Source organism: Spinacia oleracea, chromosome 3, assembly GCF_020520425.1.
Source record: "Spinacia oleracea cultivar Varoflay chromosome 3, BTI_SOV_V1, whole genome shotgun sequence".
In the NCBI taxonomy this organism is placed as follows: domain Eukaryota; kingdom Viridiplantae; phylum Streptophyta; class Magnoliopsida; order Caryophyllales; family Amaranthaceae; genus Spinacia; species Spinacia oleracea.
The window spans coordinates 17,751,820-17,763,055 of record NC_079489.1 but is presented as its reverse complement, the minus strand read 5'-3'; the positions used below and the strand labels follow the sequence as shown (position 1 = coordinate 17,763,055).

The 11,236-nt window shown below is 35.6% G+C and overlaps 2 protein-coding genes across 2 annotated transcripts; one reads left to right on the top strand and one right to left on the bottom strand.

Moving 5' to 3' along the window:
- Nucleotides 1-312: 312 nt before the first annotated feature.
- Nucleotides 313-4,483, top strand: LOC110785435 (peptidyl-prolyl cis-trans isomerase FKBP16-3, chloroplastic). The gene is made up of 7 exons (XM_021989881.2): nucleotides 313-465; nucleotides 1,508-1,773; nucleotides 3,237-3,320; nucleotides 3,526-3,575; nucleotides 3,780-3,828; nucleotides 3,902-3,976; nucleotides 4,217-4,483. The coding sequence occupies exons 1-7, from the start codon at nucleotides 435-437 to the stop codon at nucleotides 4,337-4,339; spliced, it is 678 nt and encodes a 225-aa protein (XP_021845573.2). The 5' UTR covers nucleotides 313-434; the 3' UTR covers nucleotides 4,340-4,483.
- A 549-nt stretch (nucleotides 4,484-5,032) lies between these two features.
- LOC110785391 (uncharacterized) lies at nucleotides 5,033-5,731 on the bottom strand. Its single transcript, XM_021989819.2, has one exon. The coding sequence runs from the start codon at nucleotides 5,660-5,662 to the stop codon at nucleotides 5,171-5,173; it is 492 nt and encodes a 163-aa protein (XP_021845511.2). The 5' UTR covers nucleotides 5,663-5,731; the 3' UTR covers nucleotides 5,033-5,170.
- Between the last annotated feature and the right edge of the window lie 5,505 nt (nucleotides 5,732-11,236).

Genomic DNA, 11,236 nt, shown 5'->3' with positions numbered 1-11,236 from the left:
TATCTGGAAATAGCGGTTTTGATCAGGAAATGATCTGCATAGACCGGTTTTGATCTTGATATGATCTATACAAATCGATTCTGATTTGGACATGATTGTAAACAATGTCGCACACATCGTGTGCATATAAGACCAGTAGAACATATAAGAAGTGTTACTATTATTGTAGTCCCTACATAACATTTTCAAATATTTTTTAATTTTTAGGTGGTAAAAAATAATTTTTCGATTTTTTTAAGTGATAAAAAGTAATTTATCCTAAATAACTTTTTTTTTTTTTTTAAGGTTGGGATTTGCGAAGAGGATTAAAAGAAAAAATCGAAAATGGCTGTTCTGGTAATTACGTCATTCTCAACCTCAAAAGCGTTATCCATTCACACAAATTACAACAAATTGCGAAGGATTGGCTTACAGAAGCTTTCACCGTGATAACAATGTCTGCTTCTGCTCTGCTTTCTCCTCTCGGTATACTCCTTCTCTAGTTTTCTTTCCCCTATTAATTTAATTCGTGTTGTTTGATTCAATGTTACTTAATTCGCTAGTGCAGGATCGGGTATGGGAACACAATTCCCTAACTAATTTTGTAAGTAGGCCACAATGTACCACTTTCATGTTCACGGGTTTATGGGGAGATTAGAGAACTAATTTAACTAATTCTCTTTTTGGTATAATAGTTCCATATAATTTCCCCATTTTTTTTACTAAATTAACATGTACTTCGTAGAATTTTTTACTTGTGTTTGTTCATGTTCTTCAATGATTAAAATCCGATAGTGATGTTGTAGTTTTGTTAAAGCTAGAACAAATTTCACATTTTAATTTATGTGATTGACAGAAGTTAAGCCGATTTTTGTTATTTTTGACTCTTTCATTTCTTTCTTGTAAATTGTAATTTGATTTAGACTCCGTTTGTTAGGGTGTAAAACATTTTCATGGAAAACGATTTTCCCCTTTTCAATCATTTTACCTTTTCAATCATTTTACGTTGTTTGGTTGGGTAAGGGATGAAAACAATTTTCCATGACTCCCTCAAAGTTGGAAAACCATTTTCCATTTGGAAGGTAGGGAAACCACTTTTCCTTCTTTCCTCCTTACCTCCCTCTCCTTTCTTCCCTTCAATCTTCACCATCTTCTCCCATTTTCCTTTAAAGTACCAAACAAAGGAAAACTAGTTTGGAATTGTGTTTTCCGTTGAAAAATGTTTTCCATGGAAAATCATTTTACAATGAAAATGTTTTACGCCTTACCAAACGGAGCCTTAGTATGTGCTCAATAAGTTGAGCTAGAGTGGAAATAAAAGTCACATAATTAGTCATCATATCAATTTCTCTCGATCTTGTGACTTGGGTATTTCAGCAAAGTGACTGCATTCTGCTCATTGAAACAGCTTAGAATACTGAAAAAGTTTGTGCTGTTTTTGTTAGTTTGGGTATTAAAACCAGCTTTGACATATTCATAATTTGGGTCCTTTTTAACAGCTATTCTGTTAATATGGGTGTTTTTGCAGCTTTAAGTGGTTCCATTAATCTTCATACCAAGGCAAAACAGACTGCACAAAGTCTTACAATTCGATGTTCAAAAACGAGACATGCTCCTGAACTGTCATCTGTGGAAGGCACTAGATTCAATCTGTATAATCGCAGGAATGTTGTTGGATCGCTACTTGGACTTTCTTGTCTCAGATTGGAATTCAATGAGGCTAAAGCTGCAGGCTTGCCTCCAGAGGAGAAGCCAAAACTATGTGATGCAGCCTGTGAGAAGGAGCTTGAAAATGTAGGTGAGATTACTTTCCCTTTTTACTTGGAATTTTACAGCTTCTTTTGCCTGTTTTCAATGATGCAAATCGATGTTTTTGTATGGCCTGCTTTTGCTGATGCATATATTGTTGTAATCATTGAGCGACGAAGATTAATCTACATTTTCAGATCATTAGTTTTCTTGCTATTCTTCACAACATTCTACTCTGATGGTTCAGTCCTTTATTTGTGTCAAAATCTCTATGATATGTTACTTCCCTAAAAAACCATAGATGAGCTCTCAACATATTGGACACTTGAGAGTTGATGCAAGTAATGCATGATAAAAGTTCGATTTAGTATTCCAATACCTTCAAGGCACAGAACATTCACTACTTAAATGTCAACCCATTCCAGAGACCAGAGTAAATCAGCAAACACCCTACTGGAATGAACTCCTGTTTGAAGTAAATAAAGTAATTAACTTATCCGAGAAGTTTGTCACCACAGTTCGACTTTCCCCATAGAATTAATTACTTAATTCACTTTTTTCCTCGCACCTTTTCTCTCAAATATCATCACCTTCAATAGAAGTGATTCTGAATCCCTGCACTATAACACTACCTGTGGCTATGACTGCCAGTTTCTTTTCTGTGCTAAGTTATGAAGTTCATTATCCCTGTGGTGTGGTGAGTCTCTTATCTTGCGAAAACAATCCTACGGCAAACCCTCCTAGAACTTCACTTGTGAAAGAGTACTTTATAGCTGCGGAAGCCTTAGAACAGATATTACCAATATTGTATTCATTTCTGTCCTAAATAGAAGATTACAAGTGTCGTGCAGAATTGTTGTTTCCGTGGGTATTTCCCTTCTGAGCTTATCTGGTCCACAAACTTAGCAGGTGTTTGAATCCATTATGACATCCATAAGTGCTCAGATAATGGTTAACCAACCAGTTATTGTGTTTGTTCACTTCATTGAAAAGCTTCAGATTCACAGTCAAATATTGTGGCACTAATATTGAGCACTTCATACAATGTTGCAGTTACGTTCTTTATGGTGAAACTAAAAGGGTGTGGAGTTGCCAATTAAGTTTTGGATATTTCCTGTAATCCATGTTACAATTCACTCTATTCTTGTTAAATCCTGTATTCTGATGTTGATGTGAACAGGCTGAGGCGTCGAAAGATATGAGAGAAACTACAAGATTCACCAACAATTTTAAATTTCTTTTAAGGTTAATTCATGAGCCAGCTGATTAACTACTTAACTGAGGTCATCCATTTCTAACATAACTCACTGTGTCAGGATCGTAAACGGAGTATTTCTTTTGTGAGCTATAACCATGAACTGATGTCAAACCTATTACTAGCCAAACAACTTGTTAGCTTCATCAGAATTCAGATAGATAGCTAAATTTATGGTCATAGTATGTTTTGCATATGGATCTTCCTTTATATTTTTGAAGGTGGTTGTTAAAATTTTCCTGTTGTATTGAAGGTACCCATGGTTACCACAGAATCTGGATTGCAGTACAAAGACATCAAGATGGGTGAAGGTCCGAGTCCACCAATTGGCTTTCAGGTATATGTCAGGAAAGTTCTCTCTTAACCTGCAAAGTTCTAAATAAGTATACTGGTAAATAGAAGTGTCGCGCAGAAATGTTGAACTAAGCCAACATTCTGTATCTTTCAAAACTAAAGAATTTTATTGTTGCTGTATGTGACAAATTAGCTTGCTTTTACAGACTCCTTTTCTTATTGTTTTCGTGTGGCTTATTTGACTGCAGGTTGCTGCAAATTATGTTGCAATGGTTCCTTCCGGACAGATTTTTGACAGGTAATAACAATAGTATACAATTTTTAATCATGTAATTCCATTCAATTAATACAAATATACAATCAAGTCATCTTCAAATATTTTAGCATGTCTTGTTGTTCATTTGCAAAACACCATCCTTGAAACTTCTTCTGATGATCTTGGACACTATTCAATAGAATCACTGTAAGCATGAGTTGTTAATTACTGAAGTTATTGTTGCAGTTCACTTGAGAAGAATCAGCTTTACATCTTTCGAGTCGGGTCTGGCCAGGTAATTAACTTGCCTTATACTTGAGGTGATTCAGATTAAATGTGATGCTAAATATTGTTAAATGCTAAAACAGGTGATCAAGGGACTTGACGAAGGACTCCTTAGCATGAAAGCTGGTGGTAAAAGACGACTCTACATTCCAGGACCGGTAAGCATTTCACTACCTATCTTTTCATCCCGCCTTATTGCATATCTACTCAACATTCTTACTACATTTTTAAGGTTTTGGCCTTGTAATTTGTAAATCAAAAACTAGTCTCCCATTTGGCAAGTAACCTGTGAAGTTGGTCATATGTGAGTGGTGTGTTGCTGTAAGAAGTATAGTTTGCTACTTAGTCTCAGAAAAGCTTACTCTATTTATTTTCCGTTGTTGTAATGTACTGAGCAGTTGGCATTCCCGAAAGGCCTGACCTCAGCTCCTGGAAGGCCACGTGTTGCGCCAAATAGTCCTGTTATCTTTGATGTAAGCTTGGAGTACATACCGGGAATGGAGATAGATATAGAAGAATAGTAATTGTTCAACTTCAACATTTTATTACATGCCCTTCAAATGTGTATAAAATCAGCTTATTCTTGAATTGGATGTGTCATGTGTGTATTTACATTTGTCAATTTTGCAACTATAGTGATAATACATCTTCCACCAGTTGCCAAAGTTTTCCGTCTGATTATGATCACCATTTCCAGAATTACCTTCTGTTTGTCTTGTGATATTTGATATTTGTTGGCAAAGAGTGTTAGAGACAGGGAATTGAAATACCATGTCTCCTACTTTAGCCAAGATTCAAAGACGAATGAAACATGCTATCAACTATGAAGCTGTTTAAATACATTACACCCAAACCCATATTTTGAATCCTTGACACCTGATCGAAATTTAGACAAATCATTTTACACAAAAGTAATGGAAGTTTTTTTAAGGGACCTTTTCCTCTCTTTATAAGAGTATACAAATTTTTATATAAGGCGATCTTACGCAAAAGACTACATATAAGTTAAGCACTAAAATCAATTAGTTAAACATTGAAACTAATTAGTTAAGCACTGAAATTAATTAGTTAAGCAATGAAACTAATTACTTAGTTAAATACGAAAATTAATTAGTTAAACAATTAAAGTGGTTTTTCCGGTGAGACGGTCGTACCAAAAGATAAGAATAAGAGGAGATTAGTGTGAAGAATCAAACTACAAAGTTGCAATCAAGTATCCAACCTAAAAAGTTGCAATATTAACAATTATTCAACAAATGTTCATTTAATTCCCTCAAAAGAAACAAATGTTCATTTAAAAAAAACACATTATAACAAATCAATTGCTCTAATCAACCAAATCCTCCTCTAATCTAACCCAAACTAACATAAACCGAAGTAGCAATTCCGATAGCGTAAATCCCAATCACAGACCCTACCAAACCACCGCCGATTCTCGCCACCATCCCAACGCCAGCAATCCCCGCAACTCCGACACAAACCTTACTCGCCACCGCCTTCGAGGCGTTCGAAACGATGGCGTCAGTAAACATAACAATAGCAAACTCTCTAAACTCGTCGGAGCTTAGAGTTTCCTCCGGTGGAGACTTCCTTCGAAGCGATCGGTACGCGCCGTCGACTTGCGCGCGAGAGGGAGGGGAAGGACACCAGGTCTTGAGGGGAGGGGAGGAGAGAGAATTGTGGAGGCGGAGTGCGGCATCGGGGAGTTGGTAGGCGAAGATTTGACCCGGGGAGGCGTGTTGAGTTAGGGTTTGGAGGTCGGAGAAGATGGTGTTGCAAGAGGAGGTGAATTCTTGGGAAGTGCGGAAGTGGTGGCTTACTCGCTTTGATGCTGATATCCCCATTGATTTGTGTTTATGGTGTCAACTGTTTTTGGTTGTGAAGATACAGATACAACGACTATTGAAATCCATTTTTTTTGGTTCGCGAATGAAGAGAATATTCTAATTTATCTTATTTTGTTTGTCTAACTGTGTAATTTAATAATATTAATTTTTTATATTTATTTAATGTACGTATCTGGAGGTATTTATGTTTAAATATTGAGTTGAAACAGTTAAAAAAGTCAAAAGGGGACTAATACTTGAGAACGGATGAAGTAATAAAAAAAAGTATAAAGACCAGCTTGTATATGGTTACACTTCTATTTATTTAAGTTTTCTAGTTTCTACCCACTCACAAGTTATTTAATACTATTGAGTCACAATTACAATAAATTCTCTCCCTACTTTGATTAAATTGTTTTTCTCCCACCATTTTTTTTTTTTTCTGGTGGTGTTTGGTTATGAGAGGTTTGAGAGAGAAAAAAAAAAGATTTTTGGAGTAAATTAGAAGTTTTTTTAAAAAAAACTAATTGGAAGTGTTTGGTTAGGAGAGGTTCGGAAGAGAGTTTAATTACGAAAAAGCTCAATATACGAGTTTTTGCAATTACATGTTTGAGAAAGTGAATGAAATTGACTATTTTGTCCTACTATTGCCTATAATTACAACCATTACCAGGTCCTCTAAAAAATAAAATTACAACCATTCCTAACCTAGGTACCCTAAATTACTTTTCTCCTAAAAACATTACTCACATTCCTTCTTCATTTCACCCTATATACTAAACTCATTTTTTGTTGTAGTAAATTTTATGTTAGTATTTTAAAATAATTGAAAGTTATTCCAATCATGCTTGTAATATCATTAATAATATTTCTATATTTGCAAATAATATATTAAAAAAATTAAATTAAGAATAATATTTTCCTCAAAATATAATTTTGGTTTATTTATTCAATGTTTATTTAAAAAATAAGAGAAAATCTTAACACAATAAAATATTTGTCTAATTTAATAAGAAACAAAGTATGTCAATGTCATTAATGGTCATTTTACATATTAAACAGCTAATCTGTATTAGCTAATTTATCAAACATTTGTACACAAGCAGCTAATTCAACCAGCTAGTCAAACCAACTAATATAAACAGCTACCCGCTAACAGCTAGCCAAATCAGCTAACAACTAACCGCTAACAGCTCCTCACCAAACAATGTCAATTTGTTTATTACTCCCTCCCCCAATTGCTTTATTATTTACTAGTCTTATATGCATGCACGCGATGCGTGCGAACAATTTTGAAGTTTTGTTTTTATATATGCAAGTAATGTTATACTCTGTAACATTTTATAAATGTTTTTTAACAATTTCAAATAAGGGTATTATCGACATTTCAGATGGACACCAAAATCCTAATGAGTTTGCTTATATAATAGAGATAGTCTTATATGCACGTGATGCGTGCGAGAGTATATAAAAAACTAAGGATTGCGTTATACATATATCACATCAGATAAGAGGCAAGAAAATTGTTCACAAAGTTATCTAAAGAAAAGTTTGACATTATCTCTATTAAGATCATATAAATAGTGCAACAATGTAATATTTCATAGCGAAATATCTAAACACGGAGTAGTGTTTTACTTGCTTATTTTGTCCGTGATATGCTTGCCTAACCGCATGCATTTTCAAGTCCTTTTTTGTTTTGAAATACCTAGTAAAGTGATTGTATAATTAGTTTCCTATAAAAAAAATGGGAGATTGTAAGTGTTTTTGCATCAGAGTTTCTTGATTGCATAACAAGCATTAAATGAATTTTGTTACTTGTTTTCATGTAGAGAAAGACTTTCTTGATTAGTTATTAATTTGGCATTAAATATTCATTATTTTGTTAATTCCAATTCGCATAAAAAATAATTTATTTTAATTAAATTGTTAAGTGTTGGGGGTATTATAGTCTATTCTATAGGGATACCAAAAGGTCATTTACCGTAATAACCTCGGGAGTTCCCTTATAAAATAGAGATATTATATACAACTCTACTTTCTTAATACTTGTGTCGGTCAGCATGTAAGATGGAGTATTCGTTTTAGATTAATTGATCAAGGCCGGTTTTGAATATGTATACTACGAAGTAATATTTTAAAACAATATGTTTTGCATAGACCTCTTTGAGACAATGGGGTAATGATAATGAATATGTTTTGCATAGAATGATGCCATTAGTTATCTCTTTGGTTATTTTATTTTTTGTAAAAACGTCATCATCATTTGTATTCATCACTTCCACGGCTCCTCCTTAATTAGATCTTTTTTCCCGTAAAATTAATTATATTTTTTCATACTCTAGTTTAAATTTCATTATACTCCAACTGCATCATTTGTTATTTCAATATTTTTGTATCCTTCCCGAATGTTTAAATTAAGAAAAGTGTATTGCACGGGATACAAACTATTCCGTAGTTAACTAGACTTATTACACGGAAGTACAAAAGAAGCACATCTCACGATTTGGCACTTACCTATGTTAGAAATATCACTGTGGGGAGACCGGATAGAATCTTCAAGGCACGAAATAGAACGCTTTCCTAATAGTATTTTATCGACCCACAAAGGAACAATCGGGTTCACGATAACACTATTGAGATACAATGAAGAATCAATTGATCTTGTGTGTTCTCACAAAATCAATCGAACAAAAATTTGTGTTAAGCACTCAAATGTCTCACTTTGAAGAAATAATTTGCAAGAAGATTTCTCAAAAGTATGCAAGTATATTAATATGTTAACCATAATATTAAATGTGTCATAAGTACTCTATATATAGAGTTCTTAATGAAGAATCACCATTGGAAATAATATACAATAATAATACGGATTTTTCATGAAATACCCCTGAGGTTTGCCTTAATGCACCAAATACCCCTAAACTTTCCAGAATGCACCAAATACCCCCGAGGTTTAGTATAAATACACAAAATGACCAAAATGCCTATTTTCCGTTAACTCCGTTAACTTATCCGTTAACTTTAACTTTTATTTTATTTTATTTTTATTTTTTCTCTTTCCTTTTTTATTTCTTAATTTTTTTTCATTTGTTTTTTTCTCTCTCTCCCCTTCCTTCTTCCCTGTCCTCCATGGAAGCACCATGGAAGCCCATATCACCACCATGTTCCAATGGGATTTCTCAATTGAGAACGAAAATCATCAAATTTGCATCTTAATCTAATTGTTTGTTGGGAAAAGAGAGAAAATCTTTGTTGTTGTTTGATGGGTATGAAGATGGTGATTAAATTCCTGTGAAGTTGTGGAGGTGGAAGCAACTGGCTTCCATGGCAGGAAGAAGGAAGGGCCCTTCTCTTCCTCACCACCACCACTAAACACCGTCCCGCTAACCCCTTCTCTTCCTCACCACCACCCCACACCGCCACCGACACCAGCCCTGCTCTTCCTCACCACCACCACACACCGCCCCGCTAGCTAACCCCTTATCTTCCTCACCACCACCCCACACCGCCACCGCCACCGACACCAACACCTTCTCTTTCTCACCACCGACACCATCCCGTCTCTTCCTCACCAACACCACACACCGCAACCAACACCACACACCGCCACCAACACCAGCGTGCTCCAGCGGACCAAAGGCATGCCCAGATCGTCGCGAGAAACAAAGCAGCAGATCTGAGCCTCGGTTTTGGTCTTGTTCAATCGATTTGGGTGTGTGAGAGAAGGGAGAAAATGGGGTTTTGAGTGATGGGTTTGAAGAAGGGATTGGAGAGAAAGAAGGTGGTGAAGACAGAGAAAATCGAGAGAAGAGCAGCAATGGAGAATCCAAAAAAAATTGGGGGTAATTGATTTTTGATTTTTGATTTTTGATTTTTGATTTTTTTAGATAATAGTTAATTAATTTGTTAAGAGTTTAATTAATTTAATTAAGGTTTATTAATGTAATTAAGGGTTAATTTATGTAATTAAGGGTTAATGTTAGGATAAATAGATAAAACGATTTATTAAGGGCAAAAAGGTAAACATACGCTAACGGGGACTTAACTTTCGTTAGCCTTTTGGGCATTTTGTGTATTTATCCTAAACCTCGGGGGTATTTGGTGCATTCTGGAAAGTTTAGGGGTATTTTGTGCATTAAGGCAAACCTCAGGGGCATTTCATGAAAAATCCGATAATAATAATAAGTAATATGATGAGAGAGAAAGAGCGAGAGAATGAAGAGCTTTCCTTAGAGGAAACTGACCTCATGCGAAGGTCAAATAAGAAATTCAAAAGGAGAGACAATGAAGAAGCTATTACTGCCATGGAAGAAGACTTGGGTTCCCATGTATCCCCCACCCCAGAAGATGGACATGGGAGTTTGAAAAGAGTTGGGATCTCATACAGTAATGCTGCTGGTAGGTTGAGACGTCAAGCCATTTATCAAAATCCTCTTTGTATGGAAGGAGAAGTTAGCGAGGAAATGTCTGATGATGAAAACTCTGCACCTAATGAATTGGATGATCCCAGTTGTCCGGTGATAACATTATCGAAGGAAGAGAAGATAAGATTAAGGAAGCCTTGGCAAAATGCTCTGATTATCAAATTGTTTGACAAAAGATTGCGCTATGAAGACTTGATTCGAGTGCTTCGTTTAAAATGGAGTCTGAAGGGAGATATAACATTAACATATGTGGGGTGTGCCTATTACATCGTGCGTTTTACTAGCCTAGAGGACTACAACTTTGTCATGACACAAGGTCCATGGATGGTGGGTGATAGCTATTTGACAATTCGAAAGTGGATTCCCAACTTCATTCCAGATGAAGAACCGATCAAAGTTCTCACTGCATGGGTACGTATCCCGAATTTGTCAGTTGAGTATTTTGATAGAGGTTTCTTGTACAAGATTGGTGAAAAAATAGGGAAGGTGATCAAGATTGACAAACATACAGAGTCCATGAACCGTGGGCAGTATATTAGACTATGTGTTGAAATTGATATTACTAAACCTTTATTATCTAAGTTCCGACTTAATGGAAGAGTTTGGTTGATTCAATATGAAGGCTTACGCCAAATATGCTTTAAGTGTGGTAAGTTGGGACATAAAGATGATAAGTGTCCAATCTATGTGCAGCATGATCTTCAAATCCAAGAGGGAGATACACATAATGTGAGGAAAAATACCAAGGTCCCGTCTGCTAATGATGTTAAAGAGCAATATGGAGCGTGGATGTTGGTGCAGAAACCGATTCGAAGAACTACCCAGAAGGGGCGAACTGGTAAAATTAGCAAGCACCAAGAGGAGAGTACCAGGAAACAACCAGAACACTCCACCAAAGGAGGGGACAGAAATGGAAAGGCCAGTAGTCAGGAGCAATGGAGGCCTAAGATCGTGGGAGGGTCACGATTTGATATATTAGATAAGGAAAGTGACGGAGAAATTATTGGGGAGGAGGTAGAAGTAGTCCAAGAAACAGCTGCTATGCAGGAAGATATGGTACAAAAGCCCAATGAAAAATCTCAGGATAATCAAGTGATAGAGGTAATCAAGGACAGTCAACCTTTCCTAGGTGAAAACAAAGTGATTAACGATTTGGAGGCAAATC